This window comes from Aulostomus chinensis, chromosome 9 (assembly GCF_037954235.1).
Source record: "Aulostomus chinensis isolate RoL2024-O1b breed Wild chromosome 9, RoL_Achi_v1.0, whole genome shotgun sequence".
In the NCBI taxonomy this organism is placed as follows: domain Eukaryota; kingdom Metazoa; phylum Chordata; class Actinopteri; order Syngnathiformes; family Aulostomidae; genus Aulostomus; species Aulostomus chinensis.
The window spans coordinates 14,723,262-14,743,919 of record NC_141328.1 but is presented as its reverse complement, the minus strand read 5'-3'; the positions used below and the strand labels follow the sequence as shown (position 1 = coordinate 14,743,919).

The following is a 20,658-nucleotide window of genomic DNA, read 5'->3' as shown; positions in this document are numbered from 1 at the left end:
ACTTTCAAGTTGATCCCTTTGGTGTAAACATGTATACAACATAGTTGTGCGACACGTGACAAAGAAGATCCTTAATACACAGATGCTTCAGGCTACCTTGCAACCAAAGTTTCCAGTCTCACCAAAAGATTGCTTTACTACTCTCTCTCTTCGTGGAGATGGAAATGCACCTCCTCTGCCAGTGTGTGAAACGCTAAAAGTAAACAGTCTTTAACTGGCGAACGCAATTCCTGTCAGTACATAGAATGCAACATTTGCAAGGTTGCATACCCCAACCTTGATGACTGTGACGCTCAATCCTCTGCTCACTGTGCACTGTATTAACTGGAAAACACAGCACCAATATTGTCCAGATTAATGTTAAAGCCATGCAGGACTTAATATAAAATGCCACATGAGTGGCATGGAGGACAAAAAAAATAGCCTTTTACTTCAGGAGGAAGATGATGGAGAAAGAAAAAATGTGTAGACAGTTTTTGGCTTTGCACGTCAGTTCAAGAGGGTCTTGGACGAGGTGCAGAATGACCTTCAAAAAAGAGGATGCTGAGAAATCCTTATTTCTGTCTAGGCATGGTTGATGTCCTTTCAGAGAACCAATCCTTAATCCTTTGGAGAAATCTGTTATTGCTGAATTTGATAGGATGTGTCCAAAAAAGAAGACGGCTTCTGAACTGAATAAAACAAGGAATACCAGCTGCCATGCGGAAAGTTGGGTAGGCATTATTCAGCATTCGGTTCTGGGGAAGTAGACCAGTGGCAAGGACCTTTGTACAGGTAGGTACAGGGAAAACATTTCATAACTTTTTGGAGCAGTTACCAAAAAATATCGTTTAGTCTCAGGAGAGTTTAGCAAAGAGAAACGGAGCAAAACCTGACAGTGCAAGGTCTAAATTTGGCACTGTTTCAATTCAAAAAAGAGCAATGCCAAATCAGAAGTGCACAGATGAGAAAAAACAGCAGAGATCTATTTAATGCAAAGTATGATTCAAACAGTTCCAAATCAAGTCATTGTAATTTGTAAAGCCCCAAAACACTAAGCACTTGCAGCCGGCAGCATGTAGAGACCATTGTAATTCATAAAGGCCGGAGGACAGCTTGCTTGGAAGAGAATTCAGTTATAGCTTGTTGTCTACATTACTACAGTAGGAGAAACATTTTGTTTGTTTTTTTAAAAAAGTTTTGCTTTTGAGGTGGCATGGAGGTGCAGTGGTTAGCACTGTCGCCTCACAGCAAGAAGGTTCTGCGTTCGAGTCCCGGCTCAGGCACACGATCTTGTGTGACATATGTGAAAGACATCAAGAGGGGACGAGGCTAATTGGAGACACTAAATTGACCGTAGTTGTGACTGTGAGTGTGAATGGTTGTCTGTCTCTATGTGTTGGCCCTGCGATGGACTGGTGACCTGTCCAGGGTGAACCCCTCTTCTCGCCCGTAGCTGCTGGGATAGGCTCCAGCCCCCCCCCCCCCCCCAACCCTTAAGAGGAAGAAAATGGATGTGTTTTGCTTTTGAGTTATTGATCCCATAAGTATGAATCTTTGAATATCTTTTTAACTTTACCAAACTGGCAGCAGGGCCCAACCAGGCTTCCAACATCTGACCTTTTTTTTCAGAACTTTTTCATTTGGAGCGTAATCTGGATGCTGCTGCATCTCCAGGCACATCACCATTCCAGTCTCCCAGGCTGTGATTTGATCATTAACAGTTCAATAGTACATTAATCCGTATTTTTTGGATTATAATTGTTTTATTTCACTTGCTACCTTAAAATCACTGTGTATGTTCATGTATGTATATGCATGTATTCATTGCTTGTTGTACTTGTTGATTGTCTCCAGTTTCAATCTCTGAATTCCCATGGTTCACCAAGCGTCATTGCATCATACTGGTGGCCAAATACCACTCAGTTACAATCTGACCACAAGTGTAGTTAAAGTGCATGGAGGAATGGGACACACTTGCACACACGCTAACAGTTTCCACTCAGTTCTCTGTTATTCGCTAACATACCCGTTTCTAGTAGCGTACAGTTCATCAGTCTTGAACTAAATAATTCGGGTCCCTGTGAATAAAATTTGACAGAGTTCTCTCCCCTACACCCATGGGGCTCCACTCTTGTGTGAATATACAGTATATTTTTTATTGAATAGAAACATATCAACGTGTCATTTTGCAGGTGTTTTATTAATATTTTTGTAGCATCAATAAGCTTCAACCAGATTTATAAACCACTAATTTTGATTGAGACACCACCAGTAACAATCACATTAACAAATTGGTAGAAATCTGTCATCTAATTTATGTAATTTTTTTTGCATATTTACTTCTTGACTTTAGACTTTGTCTCAATTAATTTTTATTCAGTGTGCAGATTCTCTCTTCAGCAGCCGGTGCAGGCAACAGACTCGCAGATCTCACAGGCATCAGAGTGGGTAGCCACCATCACTGGAAAAGGGGAAAAATGTAAAGTTAATTATTCTTGATAAGTTGTGTCTTACATGCAATTAAGGTCATGAATGTATTGGATTTTCAATTACTAATGCAATCCATGGCCCGGGGATTGGCATGGCTCCCTTTATCTAGAGTCATGACTCAGTCAGTGTATCGAATTAGGTAATGAATGATTGAAGTGCCACGTAAATCTTGTACATTCCTATTCTCCATATAAATGAATGGGTGTCCAGTACCATGATGACTTATGGAGTTTCCTGATGCTCTGAAAGCCTTGTTTGTTGGCTGTTAGAACTTAAGCTCGATTAGCTGTGCAGCAGCTAATGTTAAGCGGTCCTATTAGCTGATTCAGGCCAGGCTGCCAAGAACCAAATTTGGCAAGACAACCACCTTGGTACTGTCACGTCATCCTTTGCTGTCAAACTGGCCTCTGTTAGTCTTTTATAAAACCGCTGAATGTGTTCAATGTCCCACTGAGTCTTTTAATTTCCAGCGAACGAAACGGAGCCATGGTGTATACTGCCATCAGATTGGTACTTGCATGTCTCCATGTCGAAGCTAAATCCATTTTTTTTTCATGTGTGACTTTTGTATTTAATCAATGAATTAAAAGGAATTAATTAATTTATTAATCTTGCCAGCCCTATAAAGAAATAAAAACAATTAAAAAAAAACAATTAAAAAAAGTATGTAATCCCTGCATATGATGGTACAACTGACTACCCACAATTCTCTTTAAAAAAAAGAAGAAGAAGAGGAAGCTTTTTACCCAGCCTGGACAGAGCTGCCCCAGCATCTTGCCCCTGACACAGAGGTTTGAAATTGTCTGGAAGCTCAGGGTGAGAACAGACAGCTGCAGCTTTGGCCTCAAACAGATGCAGCTCCTTCTCTACAGCTTCATCGCCTCCATTCATCAGAGCTGCCAGTTCCTTCACTGACTCCAGAGAGAAGTGATACTCTCCCTCCTGTAAGGATTAAGACCTGGTTAGTCCAGTTAGTAACCACCTGTTACTGCAATACAAACAGCATTCAAACATGGTGATAAAATATACTGGGATACCTGGTATTTACTTCAGTATTAACAAGAATGTATCTTATTTAGTGAGTGCTTTCAAGGAAAAATCAGGTTGAATGTGATATTTGAAAAGACCTGGTGTGCATGTGGATTCAGTCAATAGATTTACCTCCAAGGGAAATAAAGGAGGGAGGGAGTTGTTAGGTATGGAGAATAAGTTTAATAAGTTTTAAACATCTGCCTTCTTCTTCTTCTTCTTGGTCTGCGCATTCAACTCAAAATAAACATAAGATTACGGTCAGATAGACAGAATAAATGTAAGATTGGGTTAAAAAAAACTAGGTATGTTGATCAGAATAATCATAATCTCAAGAAAGTTTTAATTAAAAAAAAATTGCACTATGCAGTCCCACTTTCATAAATGCCACACTGTATCTCACACCTGACAGATGCAAAAGCCTGCAATGAGGTATTTTATTTTCTGTTTGTCCAGTTATTTTTGTGGCAAACGGGAAACTAAATATGAAACGAGACACCAGACCTGACTTTATAAAACCACACCAAAAATCCACAGCCGGAAAAATAAAAAGTCACTTACCAATATTCTTCATGTATTCTTTGTATCTGTTAATATCATTTTTTTAGTCATCCCCCATAATACCGCTTTCTAAAACTGCTTGATAAATGAGGACCATTGTGTGGTAGGGGCGGGTAATTAGGCCTGGAATGACACGGTTTATGACAGACAGATGTGAGGGCAGGATACATGATCAGTTGGCAACATGTGATACAATAAATTTGGTCTCCTTGTTTGCATTCAGCATAAACATGACAGCCCGATGAGCAATGATATTATTATGGGGGTTCGTAGTTAAATAAAGACCGAGAGAAAATATTTTCACACAGAGAATGTTTGCTGACACTCATATTCAGCAAATATTGAAATAGCAATATTCATTGAATCCCAGTTATTATTGTGAAAAAAGATTTTCAAATTAATGATTGACAGGTATGTTGGTCTATGAATCTACTATAACGTCATATGGGTATTTCAAGTTTCAACATAACGGCGCAGCGGTAACATCTCTTTGATCATTTTACAGCAGCAGCAGTCGCGTTCACAGTTCACCTGAGAGTTTGACATGCTAAAAGTTTAATATCTAAGTATATTTGCTGGTTATTGTATGAGAGATAAACATACGTGTGATTTATATGTGTATTTGATACTCGCAGTGATCCCCGCAGAAACAATAAGAGCATTTATGCACAAGGTGTCGTTGATAATTAAAACCTCCCACAAGCTGGAGTGTAACAGCCATCCTCCTTACAGCTGATTAATTTACTGCATGTTGTTTAGATATGTTGTTTATTTGATGTTTTCATGTAAAGACTAAAGAGGTTGCTTAAGTTCTTATAAATAGGTGCGTGTGTACAGTGACATCGCTGCAGCAAATAATGTTGGACAAAAACAGTGTGGATGTAAACTTGAACAAAACTGTTCAATTAGCGTTTTAAAATATGCTGAAGACTAATTAGTAGGGAAAACCTATCATTTTCTTTTTTGTTTCATTTCTGTTCTAATGGCTGATTAAAAAAATAACTTTGAGTGGGCTTTGTTTTATTCAACAAGAAAACGTAAAAACTAAATAATGCGTGGAAATTAATCAATGCTCTCTGATCAAACGAGGTGACCACAGCTTTTGTCGGTCATGCCGATCATTTCCTTCAGACTGGGATGATCAGATTCACTGTGACAGAAAACTAAACACTTCTATGTAGTTGGTGGTATGTATTCATAATATATTTTGTTCAAAACCTCCAGCCTCTAAGTTGACAAAATTCCAAAGTGAAAGTCATGCGTAAAGTTAGTGGGTTGTGTTTGGTTGGTGTTCTTACCCTGACCACCACAGCGCCGGACAGCTGGCACACAACTGCAAGGATGACGGACACACTGATGCTTGTCTTCATCTTGCTGCTTTTTTTCAGTGTCTGCAGTTGCTCTGCTCTAGTGACAACAATGCTGCAGTGTCTTTATAAAGGGTTTGGCGATGGCACAGGTTTGGCCAGGCTGGTTAATGATAAACAACGGGGACTGTTTATGATGCCATAAAAGCTGTGCTGCGTGTTCTGTACTCAAGAGAAATGGGACCGGTACTAGAGGTGATTGGGTAATTCTTGTTGCTGTTTATCATGTGTACAGAACTCCGCTCTGTGAAGGTGATATGTTTTAGGTAGTAGGATCATTAAGGACTCAAACTTCCCCGCTACACTTGGACAGGGTGCTAGCAGAGGGTTAGTTTTCCTTCCTTTTCTGCACGAGGTCAAAATATGGCTCTCCTTTCCACCACGGTTGTTGCATGTATGAAAGTAAAGTGTGCTTTCAGTGGCATGTGTTTAAAATGATAGCATGAATTATACATTTGGCAGCATTGAAAGTACTGATCGACAATCAGATTTTCAATCCAGTAGGTCCTATCTAGTGGTGCTCTTGTCATATTTTATTTATTAAAGAATGCATAGGCCTACAACTTAGGAGAAACCTAAATATTGTACTTAAGCAATTTTCACTGCTGTTCATGTACATATTCAGCGTTATTCTCTGCACTGGCTTGTTATATTAAAATACAACAACAACAACATCCTAATGCGCTGTGATTACTTTTTACCTGATGTGGCCAATTCACTTCACCAGGGCTTTTGAAAAAAATGTACATTTCTACACAGATGTCAATCAGCCTCAACAAGACTATGTTTTATTTAGGTTTTTATTCATAAACCCCTTTAAATAGTCATGAAAGACACCTTAAAGATGTTTTTTACAGGCACAGTCCAGCTCTACTAACTGTTCTCTGAGATTCACTTGAAAAGACTGAACAAGGACAAGGTTACTTTTTCCTCTTGTTATGAAATTGTAACTTGGCAACATGAAAAGATGATGCGCACCAATGCAAGGTTCACACTTTGAGCATGTTAACATAGTGCTCATGGGAGTTGTAGGTTCATATACAGTGTACAATGAGTTTAACATTGAAGATATGTTGAAGATATGACCGCGTGCGCATCCACCCACCCACCCACACACACACACACACACACACACACACAGTCAGCCACCAAGAGGCTGGTATAAAATGATTGTATTGTCCCAGGAGGGTTGAATGAGGGCAACTGGACTTGCATATATTTAAAGAAGACATTTTGAAGCTTCCATTCATTCTTGCCTCTTTAACACTGCAATGTTGTGTAACGCTGCTCCAGTTGGATACTGCCACCAACATCTTTCAAACACTTGTGTGATTGAAAACTAGCAGAATCTGAATTGGTTCAGTGCTGAGTTTCTGAAGACCCCAGTCAGATTCTTGAGAATAGAATTTAAATCATTACAAAAATCGGGTAAAGAGAAAGTTAGCTATCGTCTCATTTCATGGGTGGTCTTCTGTTCTTGTTACTGATAGATACACACAATGTCATAGAGATGCCTCAAACCTTTGCGTAAGATTTACACTGAATGTGTTTTAGAAAAGGTTGAACAGTAAGACAGAATCTTAGCCTATTCTACATGACTGACGTGTCAGTGTGTGAGACAAAATCTAATTTCTACCTTTTTGTACTCTAAAAGGTAGACTGGACTGGACTTTGTGTTCTTTGTGTAGGGAATATTAAAAAAAACAAAACAATAAATCACTATTATAGTCAGTGGCTAATTTATTAGTTCTACCTAGATCAAACTAATTCAGTATAATAACAACAGCCCTGTCATAAATCCTCCCTTCTTGAGAATAATATATTTTTATTGAATCTGTTCAAGAGATGTATTGATATAGTTTATGGACTTTTTTAGGGAAACTGCAGCTATGTTACTTTGTCAACCCTGGGAAAACGTGTTGCATATAGAGTTGTTTTTCCAGCCTAGAGGAGGAATGACAATCCTTCAGACACTTATCATCGGTGACTTTCTCATAGACAACATGCTTAATTTTGTCCCAGGTAGATTGTCTTGAGTCTTGAAAACTTGCGAACTGCACATTTCAAATGTGTTTTCCTTTTTCTAGGTCACACTTCAGGCACTTTAAGGTTTAGAATGAATTCTTTTTTTTTTTTTTTTACATTTACCATCTTAAAAACATTAGACAGCATTGTTTTCCTCTGCTGGTTATTTTCTGTCTGATATTCCTCTGGAGATGTGGCTAAAAGATAAGCAGGAATGCTACAATACAAGTCCAAATTCATCACATTTACAAATGTGGATGCCATGACACTGACCAAGCAGTCACCGACAGACATTCTTTGCTTTTGTGCTTGACACTATGCACCAGTTCAAGACAATGTTCTAGTCTGTCCTTTCATGTCATAAAATATGGTCTGCCAGCTATCCTTGTGACCCTGTAGGTGTTGAGTCCTGGGGAATCAAACCCTGGTGACACACCTTTCTTGTTGAAGGGGTAAAAGTTGAAAAGTTGTCTGTCTTGTGTCTCCAGGGAGACTGCAGCGCTGTTCACCTTCAGCTTGCAAGGGTATGGGCTCTCAAACACCACTCTAAACACCCTGTCCTGGAGGTATTCGAGCTGGATAGTTCGGTACTTGGATGGCACATTTTTGTCTACCTGTGGTCCAAACTGCTGCATAACCAGCACCCCATCTGTGCCCACCTTAATCTCATAAAAAGTCATATTCCTGTAAGTGAAAAAACCCAAATAAGGAGCTGGATCAGGTGGTGGTCTAAGGGTTCGCAGTGCATCCCTGAAAGCATTCTCCAATGCAGGAATAAGGTAGCTGTAGGCCTGACTTGCAAAATCCTGGCCTGCAGGCCGAACACCAGCCATCAGGATCACCAGTCCCAGCTTCAGCCGTGGCACCAGAGCAAGGGTGGCTGCGTAGCCATCCAGGTCACCATCCTTCCTCACGATGTCATAGCCAAGTTGCTGGTTGATCTCCCATGGTGTGCCAGTGTAGTTGGCAAAGTAGCCACTATGGCATTTGAAAGCTGGGGTCAGCATCGTATTCAGGGTGTCCTGTCGGAGCAGCCTCCTTCCATTTGCCCCAAGGAGAGCCATCATGAGCTTGGCCATATCAGCTGTTGTGGAGTACATCTGACCTGCGGGTCGATACCAGCCCAGGTTGTAGAGTGGCGCTGGCTGGCCACTGCTGTATACACCAACAGCCATCTGCTTTTGGATGTTAGGTGTGATGTTGAAACCAGTGTCCTCCATGCCTATCCGCTCTAGAATGTTGTCTGACACCCACTTCTCAAATTCTGAGCCAGTCACCTTCTGGGCCAGGATATTGGCCAGTAAGGAAAAGGCAACATTGCTGTAGTGGCATCTGAGGGGAAAGACACAGTATTGTTACAGATGTATGCAAATTACCAGTGCACACAAAATATCAAACAGATCTTTGAAGGGTCTGATAGCTGACCAGAGGTTAGCAGAGGAGAAGAGAAGCAAAAGTCATCAGATGATTCACAACCATGATAGATGTCTCAGTGCACAGGGTTTACATTAAAAGTGTATAAAAAGCCAATAAGCCGAATATGGCCAAGGCCACAAAATTCACATTTATAAAACTATGCGTATGATCATCCACATGCAATTTCCCTTCATAAATCTCAGACTACTTGGAAACGTGCACGTGTGAAATGTGTCTCACATCGCACCCTTGACACGCTAAATTGCCTTATGAATGTTAAATGAATGTTACAAGGATGAATCACACGGCAACAACCACAAGGAAGAGCCAGAAAAGGGGATCACTAGTCTGCACCAGTGTCACCGCAGTATGCATGTGTTTACAGCACTCTGATTGATGGCTCCACACAGTCACAATATGATGTCATCGATAAGTGGCATCAAAAAGGCCATTTAAAAATGCCATTTTATAGTTGAAGACAATCTAAAGTGTGTGTGCTTCTGCATTACCTCTGTTGCATCTGACAGCTTCACTCTCAGGATTTTACACACGGAAACCACAGCTAAACAAAATGTTACTTGCTGATGTGCACAGTATCAGACGGTATTATGACACTCAGTCCTCTCATTTTGAATGTGATCTTTGCCTTAAACAGCACAATAAACAACTCAGCACTCTCCGTTTAATATGACATATATGACATATATGACACATATATGATAAACAGTAAGTTTTATTGTAGAATCTCGTCTCATTCCAGCCCCTCACCATCTACATGGCCAGTCTTTCATCACCAGACATTATATATCAGTGGAGACATACTACAGTTTTTTTGTATGATAAATCAGTGGTGTACGCCAGATTCAAGCACCATTTTGTACTATAATACAAATATCATTGCCTAGAGGAAACTTCCTAAGTAACCACTGAGTGATGATACTTGTATTATATTTGATCAGCTTTCCATGTTTGAGAGCAAGAGGTCGGGCTGCACAGATGTGTTGATACAAATTGGTGGTAGACTGCTCTGGGTGTTGTCAGTATGTTCGCTTGGGAGAGAGAGCAAAGCCTCACAGATAAATGGCTATGAGCAGCTCTTCAATAGGAATGCTTGACCTAATGGCTCCTAGTCAGATAGGAAAATCCTTGATCAGGGGCAGCCCTTGATCCCTATTCTATACATAGACATAAAGGTCAACCCCTCTCTGTTTTTTTTTAGCCTTAAAGATGTGCAGACTATCTCAAATCATCAGAGTCAAAAATACAACAAGACAGGAAGGAAACAGAGTCTTACTTGGTTCCAGGATCTGCCACGAGGACATCATCCTGTAACAAATTAAGGGCTGTCTGTGTGTCTCCACTCCAAAGGAGATTAGTTGACCTTAATCTTCTGGGTAACCCTGTAAAAATATTAGATCACCTTAGTGAGTAAATCAGTGGAGGGTTTTCTTCAAGTCATGTATTGAATACATAGGTTGGTTTTTCAACCAGCGGGAAGATTTCCTTTCAGCAGTGAAAAAGGTTATGCTCACAAAATTCACACACTCAGAACCTAAGCAGAACCTAAGTTTCAAGCTCTGTGATGACACTTGTCAATAGTCTCCCATCCAATACAATGCCTGGTATGATGTTGAGCAATCATATTACTGACCCCTTTTAGAGCATCTCTCGTGGGGATACTGAATAAGGCAGTGTCCTTAATTGCATCTATTCACAGAAATGTCAGCACACTAGAGGAGTAAACACACTCTAACTGATAATGGATCATAAATGTAATGCTGAAATGCAATAAAACAAAAAGAACAACAACAACAACAACAAAGAGAGACCCCCAAAACAAAGCAGCATCTGCATTTCAGTTTTAGGCAGAAAAAATGAAAAAAATTACAGACCCTTCACTCTGTACTCTAACATAATGGACAAAGTCTGGCCCACATCAAGCCCTCTTAGCATTGCAGGGTTACTTAAATGCTTAGTCTGTATTCCAGACTTACATGAAAATTTGACTTTTCATGGAAAAATATGTCAAACCTTCAACCTATCTGTTGTAATTACTGAATTGTTGGATGGAATGAATGACGTGAGAAGGTACATACACCCCCCCCCCCCTAAATTTCATCATCCAGTCCTTTGACTGCATGTAATCTTTCTAATAATAACCATTTAAAGTGTCTTTGCTCCAGTCTCAGTATCGAGTATGTGTCCCCTCAGCGGGGCTTCCCCCTCTGATAATCCCTCCATTTCATTCTGAGAGAACTGAGCTGATAAGCCATCTCTGGACACAGCTCAGGGTAATTTTAGCTTCTCCCCGTGTTCAGTGGAGCCCAGGTGAGTTAAGGTGCTCTAGTAGGTGGTAAAGACGTGTCCTTAAAAGGGATTACACACTGATGAGTATGAGGGACTGTGCTGACCAATGTGCTTCCTTCACATAATGCTGCTGCATCATTTTTCAGATTCAGATTCAGAAAACCTTATTTATCCCAGTGGGGGACAATTAAGGTTTGACTGGAAAACCCAATGTCATTGATGATGTCAATGATGTTGTAAATAAGTGGGGTTTTTTTTTTTGTTTTTTGTTTTTTTCTGGCTCATAAGTCAAACCTCCACTGTCTTGTGCACATGTAATAAAGTTGTTATCCAAAGTAATAGCACCAGGTTACTGTTAAGTGGGCACAATCACAATCAGATGTAATTAATCTAAAAGCCTTAAGACTGGTTAAGCTACCATTCCACTGTGCTATTTCAACATTATAAAGCATAATTGTCATATCTTTTTATCTCTAGCTGTAGATGAATCAAAGATGGCTGCATTATAATTACCAGAGAGCTGGCTGGCCATCCTGCGTAAGGTGAGCGCAGGTGAACGTCTGCTACCAGTCCTGGTTGAAGAGGATGCTGGCCCCCCACTTTTCCCCAGTGGATTCTTAATGGTGAAGTTGTATGCGTACTTCTCCAGTGGGTCATCCAGAGAGTCCACCAGGCCATCCTCCCACAGCTTGTACAGCATCAATGTAGGGAAAATCTTGGAGAGGCTTGCAATTCTGCAATTGTAATGATTACAATGAGAATTACACATACTTATTTCAATTCATTCAATGGATATGTCCTTGTTTGATAATGCTTGTGATTCCCACTGCTGCAGCACAGACATAAGTACTTCATTTACTGAGTGGTTCAGTTCCATCGATCCCATGAAGTTTACTTAATATAATTAAGCTTACCTCTAATTCTAACTCTAATCCTCAGATCAAATGCAATATCTAAGAGCAGAATTAGACTGCAGGTGGCATCATGTGGGGTAAGGATTACTGCTCAGATGGAGCTCCTAATATTATAGACTGGTGAACAGATTTCAGTCCTGCTAATATTAATAATGGAGAATCTGGCATGCGGGCACATCTGCGCTTCCTTTGTCATTATTGTTCATTTTTCATTTCATCTTCACCTCTGTTCAAACACACCGCACCTGACTGTAAGACTTAGCTCACCTGTACACTGTGTACTCATTGGGTACGGGTGAGGAGGGGTCACTTATGTTCCTCTTTCCAAAATTTCCATTCCAGAGAACAGAGTCATTTAAAACCACAATAGCAGACATGGCTGGTAGTTTGGTCTTGTGAATGTTTGTCCTCAGGAGTACATCTACCTGTTGAGAGAAACTGATGTCAGCCAACTCATAGTAGATCGGGTTATATCGCGGTGAAAACATCAGGGTATACATTTTGAACGAGAGTCACCTTTTCTAAAGCCACCCTCAGTGATGTGATGGGATGTTTGAGGGACACAGGCTCAGGGAAGCGGGGACACATCTCTTCCACTGACGCTGATTTTACAGCCACTTCTGCAGGAAAGAGAAGAGAAACAGCTTCATCATATCTGAAATATTTATATGATAGTGGAAGCATGGTAGCATCTCCTGCACTACTGTACCTGCAGAAATGGTCAGCAAAAGCAACTTTTGTCTGCCCTTTTGAACTGAACGTAGAAACTCAAAAGACACTAATAACTCTTCCATCAAACTGATTAAATTTGGGAATGGCACAACCCTTGTTGACCTCATTGAGAACATGGATGAATCTGGCGACAAACGAGATGTCTCACCTGGCTGCATGATGCTTTGACAACAACCTGGAGATAAACCCTCTAAAGACAGTAGAGATGATCATTGATTTACATAAATCCTCTCACCCACACTGGAGGTGTTCACACTCTTAGGTACCACAATCACCTACGATCTTGAGTGGGAGACCAAAATCTCTTCCATCATTTAAAGGGCTCAGAAAGGAATGTTCCTCTTCAGACAGCTACAGTAATTGAACATCTCCTTCTCCCCTCTGTCAGGCCATCACTGAAATGGTTTTCTCTGCATCCATTACTGTGTGGTTTAGCTCAGTCTCTTCCCTGGTGAAAGGTAAACTGCAGTGTATGTGTGCTATACAGACAGACATTATGACACTATGAAGCCAGGGTTACAAAGCAAGAAAGTTGCTTGACAATCAGTTTTACCATCACAGATTTACTTCTCTCTCAAGTTGCCCTTGCTGTCATCCTTCAAGCCTCCAGTCTAGGACCCACGTACTGTATGATGAGCAGCCAGAGCTTCACTATCAACAACATAGAGGGAGGCAATTAAAGCTTGTTGCCTCCATCAGTAACTTCCACACCTTTATCTCATCTCACACACCAATTCAACATGTCTTTTTCAAGTGGTGCTGTCTGACTTTAAAATACCGTCACTGTCCTCCAGGCTGCTGTCGCTGCAGTTAACAAAAACTGTTTGCAAGCCCAATATGCTACACTTAGGGTTACCATTTGGATGAAACATTTAATCCACAAATGATAAGACAAAGTAGATTCTTATGTGAAAAATCCTGCAATTTTTCACATCACAATATATATTGCAGGAAATCCCTCAGGAAAATTATCTAAAATGATCTAAATGTCCATTTTTCCCCAATATCGCGCAGTCCTACTCTTTCTCGCTCAAAGACTCCCCTCAGGGGGGCAATTCTGCTTCATCAGGAAAAGAACTGCGCAACATCTTAACAGTTATCCTCTGTATGATCCAACAAGCCTCATTACATTAGCTTATCAATTCTCATGACACTTTTTAAATTGTACTTAAACTGTATTTGGCTCCGTTCATTACATGGAACTTCTGCTCATGCACTTTCTAAATCTATTTTTCATTAGTAGCGTCATTTATTGTCATCGCTTTGTTCGATCTGTCCTCGTCTCTTAAGATAGTGCTGGAAATCCTTCATGTCATGCTGAATATGTCTCTGAGTGTCCTGAAATGTGTTTTATAAGTTAAATGCTCTAAAAATGGGTCATTCTCACAGTACCATAAAAAAAACCCATGTGTGTGACCCACAGGTCTCTCAGACTGACGCACATTCTCCTCAAGATCAAGATTCACCTGAGAGAATTTAATCATTTTTAGAAAAAAAAAAAGAAAGTCCAATAGAATTTTTTTCATAAAATCTGTCTTGAAAATATGTCTTGGTGTTTGGGGTGCACAACTATTCAACAAAGAACCAGTTTAATTCTTTTGATCAACGTGACATAAGCAGCAATGGTGTCAAGCCAGCAAACGACACGGTTGCAAAGAATGCTTGAATGCGCTGAAGCATACGCCATTGTCTCTGGATGATTTGGAGGGTTAACAAAAGTTTTGAGAGTTTCATTTCATCTCTGAGACTCGAGACATGTGCTACAGAGAAATACTAAAATTCCCACAAAAATATGGATTGCTAGGGGTTCCAGTGAACCTTTTATAAAAATTGATCAAGAAGCAGGGGGCAACTAGGGTCTTGCATGAGAAGTACATATGGTGTTTGAATATATGCCGATATGGACGGGGGCGAGGCAGGGGAAAGAATAGAGGCCCAAATATTTTAAATGAAGTCTGAGCCACAATTTTAGTTAAACATGGCCTGAGTATAGCTGCAATAGGTGTAAGAGTACATGCTACCGCACATTATTATTGCCTTTATTTAACCAGGTCGGTCCTGTTGAGACACAATGACCTCTTTTTCAAGGGAGGCCTCGCCAAGACAGCAGCATAGAAAAGTTGCGACAATTACAAAACACACAGAAATCACACAGCAACAGAGATAAAATACATTACAAAATAAAAGCAACAGGACCCAGAGTCACATTAAATGGACTCAATTTTATATACACTTTTCTACCTTAGCGGCACTCAGAGCGCTACAGTGTCATCTCATTCACGCACACACCACGGTGGAGGCTGCCATGCAAGGCGCCAGCCTACTCATCAGGAGCAATTATGGGTTCAGTATCTTGCTCAAGGACACTTTGACGTGGTCACCGGGGTCAAGGATCGAACCAGCGACCCTTTGATTGCTAGACGGCCACTCTACCCCTGAGCCATGCCGCCCACATTAAAACAAGAACAAGTGCGGTATGAAGCTGCTTCAATTTCTCTCACACGCGTTTTCAGAGATCCAAGGTTGATAAGCTCCTTTAACTTTTGAAGTTTTCTGCAGTGCATTCCAAGCAGCAGGTGCAGCATACTTAAAGAAATGCTTACCAAATTCAGAATTAACTTTGGGCGCGTTTAATACATAAAACTCGTTAGAACATAAGCGGTAATTGTTTTGGGATTTGGAGAAATAATTTCATGAATAGTCGGGGAGCAGACCCAAGATCGCTTTATAAATAAAAATAGGCCAGTGTATAAGGCGGTGTGCTGCCAGAGATGGCCACTCAACTTGAGCGTATAAAGTGCAGTGGTGAGAGGGGGCTTTACATCCAGTGACAATCCTTAATGCACCATGATACCGGTGTCCAGAGAACGCAGACAATTCGCAGGGGCATACATATATAAAAGGTCGCCATAATCAAGTACAGGGAGGAAGGTGGGAGCCACCAACTTTTTCCTGGCAGAAAAAGAAAAAGAAGATCTGTGACGGGAAAAGAATCCCAGTTTCAGTCTTAATTTTTTTTTCTTTTACCAGGTTTTCTACATGTGGTTTAAAAGAAAGCAGATCATCAAGTAAAATGCTGAGATACTTGTAACAGGTCAGAGGTTCAATCTCACACCCTTGTGATGATAAAATGCTGGGAGGAGACACAGGCACTTCCCTGCCATTAGAGAATATCACCAGTTTAGTTTTGGCAGCGTCTGACAGCACTGTAGACCTGTACACCTGCTCATATCGGGGTGTACTGTGTCACTCTTCAGGCATAATGCTATCAATGCCCCACTCCAGTTGCAGAGGCAACAGGAGATGGCAATAATCAATGGGAAAGAGTCAAAAATGTCATCAGACTCAAGATGTTAAACACAGTAACTCTGCCAGATTTGTTTCTGAGAGATATTAACTTTCAATTTTAATATGTAAGAAACACTTCGTCTGTCTTTCTTTTCTTATGTGATTTCATGTTTTGTTTTTTGTTTTTGTTCAAATAAAGTTAAATGCGATACTTTGTTAACCCAGAAGACTGTCGCTTATGTAGAAAGGGTAGTAGATGGAAGCCATAAACAATCACACGCAGTTTACAGCATTTTATGTGCTCTAAATATGTCAGCCTGCTTTCATTTTCCCAGGACTATGTGGTTGTAAAGTTAGCTTGTGTTATTATACAGCTTCCCTGAGTGTTTGACTGATCAAAAGGCTGCTCCTTTTCCTGAGCCAAAGTCAGATTTATGTTCCATGCAAAGAAAAGGTGATTGAATACAATGAACAGTGCTGTTTTATCCAGGAATACCCCTCGCTGCTTAGCTCTACCGTCTGTTCCTGCTGCTCTTTCACAGGAGTTAAATTCTGCTTTAACAGAGCTGGTAATCCTTCTGCTGGAGCTTTGTGTAATCCTGCTCCTGCTCCTGCAAACAAGCAATTATACCAAAGAGGCTGAGGAAGGCCCGGGTCCAAAAGTAGCTCCAGGATGGAAAGTTATCCAGCGTGCCTCTATAAAAAGTCTATGTGTGGGTGTTGTGAAGGTGAAGGTGTAAATCATCTTTGGAAAATAAACCTTACCTGTCTTCAGTTTAGGCATTCTATATTGCCATATGAAGCAGCAGGTCATGACCACTGAGAGCAGGAAAAAGACAACCATGCCCAGCATGGTCCATTTCACCTTCATCTTGTTTACTGCTTTTTATTGGCAACGTGGCAAATCTGTAAGGAAATGTTAAAAATTTTAAAAAAGTTTGTAAGTGTAATTCCACCAGAACAAAAAGTAATTATCCCATTTCTTTCAAATCAATCCTTTGGAATTTCTGAATATTAATGTAAAACTGCCACGAAATCAGCTTTAACAAACAGGTTGATCATTCAGCTTACCGAAGTTGGGAATATAAGGTTCAGACCTTCATGATCTTTCTTGTCTTGATCTTCAGATGGCAAAAATCTATGTTTTATTCCCTGAAGCATCCAAAAGGAGAAGCCAGCCGGACCGCATGGACAGCAGCTCTCCTGATCCTGAGCAGTCACTCAATGCAGACCACTACCTACATGCATTTAATCCTGTCTGTGATCCCTGAAGCGCTGATTCTATTCCCACTCCACCGTGACATCATAATCTGTAGGGAGATTCAGCCACAGCAACAAATGCAAGGAGGGCTATGTGACAGAAACCCACTAAGCACTCACCCTCAGCCATCAAACCGTCTCACATCCTCTGGGGTTAATTCCATGGAATGCATCACTCATCTAATGCTCTCCACCACACATGACGGACAGGAAGGGTAAAGTATCCCGTGGCCACATACAAACAGGCAACTCATGGTAAGTTGCTGTTATTGATACGTATACTGAGTGTTCACAGTGAACAAGATGCATTCCGGAGAAGCCTCTGCGTGGATGTGAAGGTTGAGAGGAGCATACAGAAACGAAGGGTGTCAGTGTACCTTTGTTCATTTGTTCTGCCAGTTGAAGCACCAAATGAATAAACATGAACAGAAGCAACTCCCACTTTTTGTTCCACAATTTCTCATCAGAAATGGAAAAACTGACAAACTACACGGATTTTATTGTTTTGCTAATTTCTTTTTTAAAGACATTCATGTAGAAACCTGGTAGTGACCGAATAAAAATATTGAAAATGGCTGGTGGGGGTACGCTGTCAAATAAATAAAACTACCTGCAGAATATCATAAGGCATTTTCAAAAAGAGAAAAAAAAAAATCAAACCAAAATAGCCGCATTAATACTAAAATGTGCAAACATAAGATGACAATAGGTTGCTGTTGTCACAAAAATGTAATGCTGTGTCTGTGTTGAAAGATTAATTACTCACTTATTCTGGTGTGTGTAGACCAGAAAAAAAACAGTGGGCCATCAGTTCTATCAATTTTGTACCTGTAAATTGTGCAATTTGATCTTAAAAAAGATGAATTTTTTAAGCGATTCTGTTGTAGCAGATTTACATTTTTAGTTGTAGCAAGTTTCATTGAACCAGACTGCAGTGTGGGCAGTGGTCAGCACTGTCACCTCACAGCTAGAAGGTTCCGGGTTTGAGTCCTGGCATCTTTCTGTGTGAGTCTCCATGTTCTCCCTGTTCCTGTGTGGGTTCTCTCCTGGTACTCCAGCTTCCTCCCACCATCCAAAGACATCAAGAGGGGACGAGGCTGATTGATACTCTAAATTGACTGTAGGTGTGAATGGTTGAGGTTGTCTGTTCTTTTAGAAACTCCAGTCATCCCAGAAAAAAGGCAGGTCTGCTGTCAGTTTTCCTGGTGGAGCTGCATCCAAACAGACAGGGATGCAGGTTGGGCTTGATGAAACTTTATTTTGTAAAAAAACAAAAACCTCAATACTGAATCTCTGGGAGTGAACAGGTTGGATGGGAAAAAAATAGACAAGCTGACACGTCTGAAATAAAATACTTGTTGTATCTTTAATAAAATTGTAATCAGGTGGAGAACATGAGGGCAGTTAAATGAACAAGAAAAACACTAGGAGCAGGGCTGTGATTGACAAGAACTGATCAATTGTCAAGACACAGCTGGGAAGATAATTTCAAAATAAAAAACAGGAACTACTAAAACCTGAAAAGTAAGGAATACACTGAACGACAAGATAATCCTCCCTTCTGGCAAACTCAGAGACATGAGAGCCCACACCAACAGGTTGAAGAACAGCCTCTTCCCCATGGCTGTTAAGACTGCTGCAGGAATAATAATTCTGACTGCACTTTAGCACATCACTATCATTTACTTCAATGTGAACATGTACACATAAATATATACACATGTACTGTGACTGTCATAGCTGCTATGTGTGAGATGCTGCCAGACAGAATATCATTGTACACCTGTGGATAATGACATTTTATCATATTGAGTCCATAGAAGTACAAATTTGGTCTTTGCATCAATGAGATTTTTCCTGGGTGCTCAGAATACCGTCACCATTTGGCGAAAGATGTGTCGGTTCTGCTTTGTTGTAGCTGAACACGTCACTGGCTGCACCAGTCACTTTGAACAGACTGTTAGTGTTTTAAGGGCCCAACAAAATTTGGACCAGCACCACAGACAAATCCATATGAATCACAATCATGAGAATGGGAAACAGCGTACCATTCTCCATCTTTGACTACAGCAAAGGTTGCCTCATTCCTAGTTAACAGACAAGCATTGTAGTCAGCAAATGACTTTGATTTCTCCATTGATGGAGACTGGTAGTCAACCAAGCCCTCCATCATTTCTGCCAGAAGTGCCAGTCCAACTTTCTTTAAAAAGAACGAGAAAAAGTCTTCTCCCCATATGTGAACATTTTACTGCAAGTCATAGACTGAAATAAGTCAACATTCAAAATCATTTAACATCCATCTCCTACCGCTTATCCTGTTGAGGGTCATGGAGGACTGGCACCTATCCCAGCAGCCTTCAGACGAGAGGCGGGGTTCACCCTGGACGGGTTGCCAGTCCATCACAGAGCCAGTCACACCTACAATCAATTTAGAGTATCTGATCAGCCTCATCCCCATTTGCATGTCTTTGGGAGGAAGCTGGAGTACCAGAGAGAACCCACACAGGAACAGGGAGAACATGCAGACGCCACACAGAAAGGTCCTGTGGACTGGTATATTTGAGAATCAAATGCATGAGAAGAAAAAAAAATCTAAGTTGCAAATGACCTGACTCAGCAGTAACATGTTCAGAGAATTCCACAGACATTTCCCATCAGTTGCACCACCATAGATTCTCACTGATTAGAATATTCACATTTTATTTAATCCATTTGAAGACACCACTGCAGACTTGTTAAAAAGTATTGCCTTTGTGAGAGTTAATGTCATGAATTTTTTTTGCAAGTACCTGACCCAAACACGCTGAGGAAGTAAGACATTTCAAGGAGTTTAAAAAAACAAACAAACAAGATTGTACTGGGTCCAGGTTGTTTCTGGAGTCACAGGAACTGGTGGAGACGGAGTGAGGAAAGGTGAGAAGTAGATTTATGGAATTGGAGATGATAGATTTTACTGTGGAGATGATGACGATCCACCAGGAAGGGATGAACGGCATCCAGGAGAATGAGTCCATGTGGCGGTAGCTCAGGAGTGTTGAGTGAAAGGAGACAGCTGAATCCTGAACTGAGAGTTAGGGCATGGAGTTTGTTGGAGCGCAGACAAGTTATGCTGTGTCTGAGGAAGGAAGACGAGCCTTGTGAAGCCAGCCGTGGGTAGAGGAACCCCAGAATCTTCACAGAGGGTTTGCAGTTGATCACAAGAAGCCAGGAGGGTGCAAGATCAGGTCCAGGACACTGGTAGCAGTAACCACTGTAGCTTAACACTTTGGCACTGAAGGGCTGGCAAC

At 40.8% G+C, this 20,658-nt stretch overlaps 2 protein-coding genes across 3 annotated transcripts; both read right to left on the bottom strand.

The window, feature by feature from the left end:
* Positions 1-2,176: 2,176 nt before the first annotated feature.
* Positions 2,177-5,457, bottom strand: LOC147255878 (guanylin-like). Its single transcript, XM_086212666.1, has 3 exons — positions 5,361-5,457; positions 3,219-3,414; positions 2,177-2,443 (listed from the first exon to the last, which is right to left on the bottom strand). The coding sequence occupies exons 1-3, from the start codon at positions 5,430-5,432 to the stop codon at positions 2,379-2,381; spliced, it is 333 nt and encodes a 110-aa protein (XP_086068792.1). The 5' UTR covers positions 5,433-5,457; the 3' UTR covers positions 2,177-2,378.
* A 654-nt stretch (positions 5,458-6,111) lies between these two features.
* Positions 6,112-17,593, bottom strand: lactbl1a (lactamase, beta-like 1a). 2 transcript variants are annotated; one of them, XM_086212664.1, is made up of 7 exons: positions 17,183-17,593; positions 16,877-17,017; positions 12,608-12,711; positions 12,359-12,516; positions 11,691-11,911; positions 10,165-10,270; positions 6,112-8,786 (listed from the first exon to the last, which is right to left on the bottom strand). In XM_086212664.1, exons 2-7 carry the CDS (start codon positions 16,980-16,982, stop codon positions 7,808-7,810), a joined length of 1,674 nt encoding a protein of 557 aa, XP_086068790.1. In that variant the 5' UTR covers positions 16,983-17,017; positions 17,183-17,593; the 3' UTR covers positions 6,112-7,807. The 2 variants fall into 2 exon arrangements, with proteins under 2 accessions (XP_086068790.1, XP_086068791.1); XM_086212665.1 differs by having other exon boundaries at positions 17,209-17,593.
* Positions 17,594-20,658: the final 3,065 nt, after the last annotated feature.